This window comes from Chaetodon trifascialis, chromosome 21, assembly GCF_039877785.1.
Source record: "Chaetodon trifascialis isolate fChaTrf1 chromosome 21, fChaTrf1.hap1, whole genome shotgun sequence".
Lineage (NCBI taxonomy): Eukaryota > Metazoa > Chordata > Actinopteri > Chaetodontiformes > Chaetodontidae > Chaetodon > Chaetodon trifascialis.
Genome location: NC_092076.1, coordinates 9,236,695 through 9,242,694, shown reverse-complemented (window position 1 = coordinate 9,242,694; position 6,000 = coordinate 9,236,695). Strand labels below are relative to the sequence as shown.

Below are 6,000 nucleotides of genomic sequence, written 5' to 3'. Positions count from 1 at the left end.
TGAAACAGTACATGCAAATATGTAAAGTACATGTGCCATAAGAAATGAAACACTGTGCTTCAAGATGAGGGGCTGACAGTGTGTTTTTAAAGGTTGGAGAAGATGAGTCGTTCTGATAGCGTAATAGCATTATGCTTACTATCTCCTGTCTGTATCAGTACTGAATGTAACTCAGAGTGCTTATCTTGTTCTTACCTCACTATGACTTTGTTCAGCTCTTTGCACAGCAGATATTTTACATGGTCTTGGGAAACTGGAGGATGTCCTTTGTTTAACCCTCAGCTGTCTGCAGCGGATGACACTCTCATACTTGTCGCTGACGCAGGCCAACAGAAATGCTTCCATTTATTTTTAGATGAACTTTTCCAGCTTGCAAGTGACAACTTCTGTTTTTCAGAGCTGCAACATGTGTCTCTACCACAGTGTAACAGCTGTATAAACGTCAGTTATTAGTAGGCTGTTAGTATTGTCTTAAGAGTATCAGTCTAAATTGTACTTTGAATGCAAATTCAGCAAATATACAGCACTGTAGATTAGGAGACAGTTACATGACTGTTACTGAAAGATGGTGTCCAGTTACAGGAGGAAAGGCCTTGCTCTAAATGTGCCCAAGGAGAAACGTTATGAAGACAGCTGGAAGCGTCATGGTTGCAAAAAAATAAGGATATCTGTTGAAGCTTTGCACAGGTCAGCAAAAGTTTTGTCAGAAAGGTATGATTTATTTATTTGTTAATTATTTGTTTGTTTCGACTATTGACGACATGAATTAAATGAAAATTGAGGATGTCTATGGATGTGCAAAAATCTGTGTCTTTTACGACTACTTGTGCCATTTTTAAAACGACCAAAAGAGCGGTATTCTCTGGAGCCTTTTAATCTGAAAGGCTTCGGCGGAAGTTCTGTGCTCACGCTTTCTGACTTGACGCAACGGCTTTAAATGGGAATACCCTCTGTGCTGCTGCGGGAGTCTCCTTTAAAAAATCCTGCCGTGTCACTGGGATGCGGTCGCCGGAGCCGGGTACCTCGTCTACCATCCCTGCTTATATGCCCACCCCCGGTAGGCCTGATTTTCTGTCTTATTCCGCTCAGGGTTTTCCTTTTCAGAGTGTTTGTGTGTAATTTTACTGTTTGAATTTGCCTTCAAATCTACGCCGCTCGGACAGACCCGGTCAGCCTAATGACTCCTGACAGAGCCGCGCTAATGACTTTCAGCGGTAACCTCCCATACAGGAATAGCGCTCCAGGGTTAAAATTAGACAGCTTAGTGTGTAAATATGCCCTATTAATAATGGAGCTGCTGAGGGAGAGCAGGCGGACGCTCGCTTGGCACAATGCGTCGCTGCAGCCAACCTGCAGGTTGCAGGACATTTAGATGACTGGGCACCAAACCCGCTGGTCTGATGTTATTACACAGTCAGCTGTGGTGGAAAACGGTATGTAAGCATTTCGTCATGTCCCGGCAGGCCAAGGTTTCCCGCAAACCCAGGGTATTCTATTAAAACATATAATTTAGAGTGGACTGCAGATTTTTTGCTATTTTAAATGTAACATTTTAAAATGTAAGAACTGCATAAAAATGGACATATTCTATTCAAAGTGGTTTTTGGTCAGTTTAATCATATGGCGCCAAGTTTCATTCCAGGCTATTGATAATATTAAAGCAATGTCTTCTGCCACAATAACAGTAGACTTTGCATACAGGCTGTGCCAGCTGCCAGTTAAATACTGGGCATGGATATTCTGGCACATGACCTTCTTAGATCATAATCTTCAACTCATCAGGGTATGCAGTGCATGTTCTTTCTCCATTATTAACACATTGCATTGGATTACTCTGAATATAGCTGCGCATTGTTGCCAGTTTGTGCCATATAGCTGGACTGTCAATGCAGCTATTCACATGAAATTGAGACCAGACGTTGGTATGAACTCTGCGAAACTGTACAGCTAAAGAAATTGCAATTTTCCAGTCCATTGAAAACGTTATGTGCAATAAAGTGGGACGATGCAGGAAAAAAGTGTGGAACAGGTTCACTGAAATGTATTTAATACTTGGTGGAGAAGTCTTCGTTTGCAATGACAGCTTCAAGACGCTTCCTGTATGCAGACCCTAACCTCTTACAGTGGTCACGGACCATCTTTAAACCTTGAAGATCAGGCTCCTGTTCCATTGGGTTTAAGTCTGCTGCTTGACTGGGCCTTCCAACACCTTTATTTCCCTCCATTGTTGCTTAAAAAATGCTGATGCAAAGGTCTTGGGAAAGCTCTTTGCCTCTAACCATCATGAGATGTTTCTTACAGCTAAGCCTTTTCCAAAGAGTGGAAGCACTAATCAACCACCACGCACCAACCCAGTTCATTCTCATTGCCTCATGTAGGAGAGCTGACAATTGGGGGACTGACTAGCTTTTGGAGCCAGCCTCAAGTGGCCATTCAAGGAACTGCAGTTTTTGGCACCGCATTGGCTTAATTTTCTTGCACATTTCTTCACCCCCACATTACAAATTTTAATGGGGGAATAATGTTCACATGATGAAAAGATGTCAAAAACTCTGGTCTTGACTCGATTTTGAGCAAATTGATGGTTAGTTGTCAAATCGTGGTTAGCTGTCATCTCATAGTAAGTGCAGACTAGCATAACATGCAAATACAAACAAAAGTAATACTTTACAATATTTAACTAGACTTCCTGTTTTACGTCTCACTACTGCTGGTTTGTCAAAACCACTTATATGCTCATATATGTTCCACATATGGTAAAGGTATGCTGTAACGCTTTTCACTCAAGTTACCACATGCCTGCAACACTGGAAGCCCTGTGCTAGAAATACATCAGCTATGTAAATATGGAATCGGCTCTGGTCTGAGATCTGGCATGCATTAATTCACATCTGACTGAGTTTGTTTTCCCTTCTATCCTAAAGGAATGAAAGAATGTCTGTGTGGAAAGCTGCCGTGAGATTAGGAAGTGCCTGACTGTGTTGCATATGAAAGGCGGCCATAGTGATTCAAACAAAGACAGTTTTTGCCTTTTCTGGAAAATGAACATGAGTTCCTTCGAGGCTGTTTTCAGCAGTGTGATGAGCATCCTGTTTGTGTGATGTTTAATTTAAACCGCTCCCTTCCTGTCTTCTTGTAAACATATGTTTCCCCAACAGCTTATGGCCTAATTAAGAGTATTTATGCATTCTGATGTTTCCTCAGCCCTGTGCGGTTCAGTGCTGTGGCTTAATTGAACCCTGGACACAGTGTGATGTCAAACTGGCATCCTGCCATTGACATTTTATTTTTAGAGTAAGATGTCATAAAACAGCAGAGAACTCCTCGTGACAAAGAAAGAAAAAAACCTACTGACAATTTTTCATTCTTCTTTTCTTAGAGAGGAACCACTCACCCTTTCCTCCACATACTGAAGATGACAGCTCCATCGAACCTATCACGCGCAGCGCCGCCGCAGCCGCGCTTCTTGGTGCTGTTCGACTTTGATGAGACCATCATCAATGAGAGCAGCGATGACGCTGTGGTGCGTGCGCTGCCCGGCCAACAGCTTCCCGACTGGCTGAAAAATAGCTACAGGGAGGGGCACTACAATGAGCACATGCAGAAGGTCTTGCTTTATATGGCGGAGCAGGGCGTGTCAAAGGGCTCCATCCAATCAGCAGTGGAGAAGATCCCACCCACACCCGGCCTCCTGAACCTCTTCCAGTATCTGCAGAGCCACCAGCAGGACTTTGAGCTGGCAGTGGTCTCCGACGCCAACACGTACTTCATCGAAACGTGGCTGGAGCACGCAGGGGTGCGTCACCTTTTCCGGAAGATTTTCACGAACCCGGCCAGTTTTGATGCGACAGGCCGGCTCGTGCTGCTTCCTTTCCATTCCCATTCGTGCTCTGGTTGTCCTGACAACATGTGCAAGCAGGCGATCCTTCGGGAGTATCTGGCAGGCCGGCAAAAGGAGCGCAGTGGTGCTCCCTTCCAGAGGGTATTCTATATCGGAGATGGGGCCAATGATATCTGTCCCTCTCTGGCTCTGGGGCCCCAGGACACAGCCTTCCCCAGGAGGGACTTCCCCATGCACAGGCTGCTGCAGTCCCAGGCAGCCATGTTCAAGGCAAACATTGTCCCTTGGGTTAGTGGTGAGGACATAGTGGACTGCCTGAAGAAGGTAATGGAGGAGAGATGAGATTAGTGTTTGTGTGAAAGAGGGGCAAATACAGTAAAGGTGCACCAACCCCTGTCCTGGTGAGCAGCACGATACGCGTGATTTTTACCCCGGCCACACTTGGTACAATCCGTAAAGATGTAACCAAATCATGGGCATTGAGTTGAATCACCCGTTTTAAAGAGATCATTTTTGGAAATACCCCTATTTGCTTTCAGATAAGAAAACAAATGCCACTGTGATGTCTGCACAATTAATCTGTAGCTGGAGTCAGCAGCAAGTTAGCTTAGCTTAGCATAAAGACTGGAAATGGGGGAAACAGCTCACCTAGATCTGGACAAAGGAAACAAAAACTGCGACTTTTAAAGCTGACAAATTAACATGTTATAGTTCACTTGTTCACAAAAAACCAAAGTATAAAAATTGCAAAAACATATTTTACACTTTGGTTTTTGTCCAGATTAATGAGAAATGAGATATAAACATGTTAATTAGTGAGTTTAAAGCTGCTGAAAGGTGGATTTTTTTTTTACTTTTGGACAGAGCCAGGCTAGCTGTTCCTCTTTGTTTCCAGTCTTAATGCTAAGATGAGATAACCGGCAGCATATTAACCGTCCAGATGAGCAGGAGGAGTCAGTCCTCTCATCCAACTCTTGCCAAGAAAGCGAATAAGCATATTTCCCAAAATGTGTGACTATTCCTTTAGAGTATAATTGTTTTAAATGTGTATTCAGTATTAGATCTTGACTCTCATTGCAACAAGCTCACTGGTCAAGGTCATCCTGATCAACAGTGGAGAAATGCAGCATTGATGATGCACTAAGTTCTGGTTTTCCAGTCTGATCAAAATGCTGAAGATCTTAACCAAAGTTGTGTCTCGTGTTCTCTGGATTGAACTAAATCCGATGCAGCCAGCTCATTCAACACACCATCCCTGTCAATATGAATGTAATTTACATTTGAATATCTCAGTGTATTTGACATTTCTAAGCAATCTTAACCGTGAACTTTTGTGTGAATGACGAGGGAACCTCTCAGAGCTATTCCATTCATGGGGGTCTCTGTGTCGACAGGCTTCTTTTTAAAACACTTAACGCTGCATTCAGGGCCTCGATGATGGACACATAAGTAGGATCAGGTGTTATAGCACTGCCTGGGACAAAAGACCACACATGTCGTGTCAGGCAGGGACAAGGTCGGCATAGAACAGGTATAAAGTGACGGTAGCTGTGCTCTCTCCACCAGTCATTACTGATACCTAATCTGGGGCTTGATTATACAACGGTAATCTACACCAGCATGAGATCCAAAGGGAACGTTGCAGCCATACGCCCGCTCTTTGGCCCAACATTTTACCAGTGAAACAGTGGAGGAAAGTGTCATGCAAAGTACCTATTGGAAGATTTTAAACTCTCGTTGTAATTCTATAAGCACTTAGTGTACTTGTACCCTATTGAAACTCCCAGTGGATATTAGTATTGATAAAGAGCTGTCTGTTAAGGTTGGGGATGTTTGAATGTGTTCCCAGTAAACCGCAGTGTTGTGAGTGAATGACGTCGAGGGTTTCAGCCTCTTCAGTACGTTTGTGTGTTAACTCAACATGTAACCTCATTTTAAATTCATGACAGGGACTAGAAAATACATTAAGAAATATCAACAAGGAGCGCTCGTATTCATGTAAATGGTGCACAGGGACATTAATATTCTGTTTAAATTCAGGAAATTGTGAAATATATCTTGTTCAGTCTTTGTGTGAAACCATTTTTCCATCCAATAAGCTGTCTAAATTACTAATAGTACATGTACTGTAATGTGTCCTTTACATTTGTTTACTTCTG

The 6,000-nt window shown here is 43.1% G+C and overlaps 1 protein-coding gene across 2 annotated transcripts; it reads left to right on the top strand.

The window, feature by feature from the left end:
- Window positions 1–968: 968 nt before the first annotated feature.
- LOC139349249 (probable phosphatase phospho1) lies at window positions 969–4,447 on the top strand. 2 transcript variants are annotated; one of them, XM_070989845.1, is made up of 2 exons: window positions 969–1,057; window positions 3,380–4,447. In XM_070989845.1, exon 2 carries the CDS (start codon window positions 3,416–3,418, stop codon window positions 4,181–4,183), a length of 768 nt encoding a protein of 255 aa, XP_070845946.1. In that variant the 5' UTR covers window positions 969–1,057; window positions 3,380–3,415; the 3' UTR covers window positions 4,184–4,447. The 2 variants fall into 2 exon arrangements, with proteins under 2 accessions (XP_070845946.1, XP_070845945.1); XM_070989844.1 differs by having other exon boundaries at window positions 975–1,057; window positions 3,384–4,447.
- Window positions 4,448–6,000: the final 1,553 nt, after the last annotated feature.

What these genes read in the sequence shown, in the direction of transcription:
- LOC139349249 (XM_070989844.1), top strand. Translation starts at nt 1,000, where the DNA reads ATGCGGTCGCCGGAGCCGGGTACCTCGTCTACCATCCCTGCTTATATG. An exon ending in TGCTTATATGCCCACCCCCG is followed by an intron (nt 1,058 to 3,383) that starts GTAGGCCTGATT and finishes TTTCTTAGAGAG; the next exon opens with GAACCACTCACCCTTTCCTC.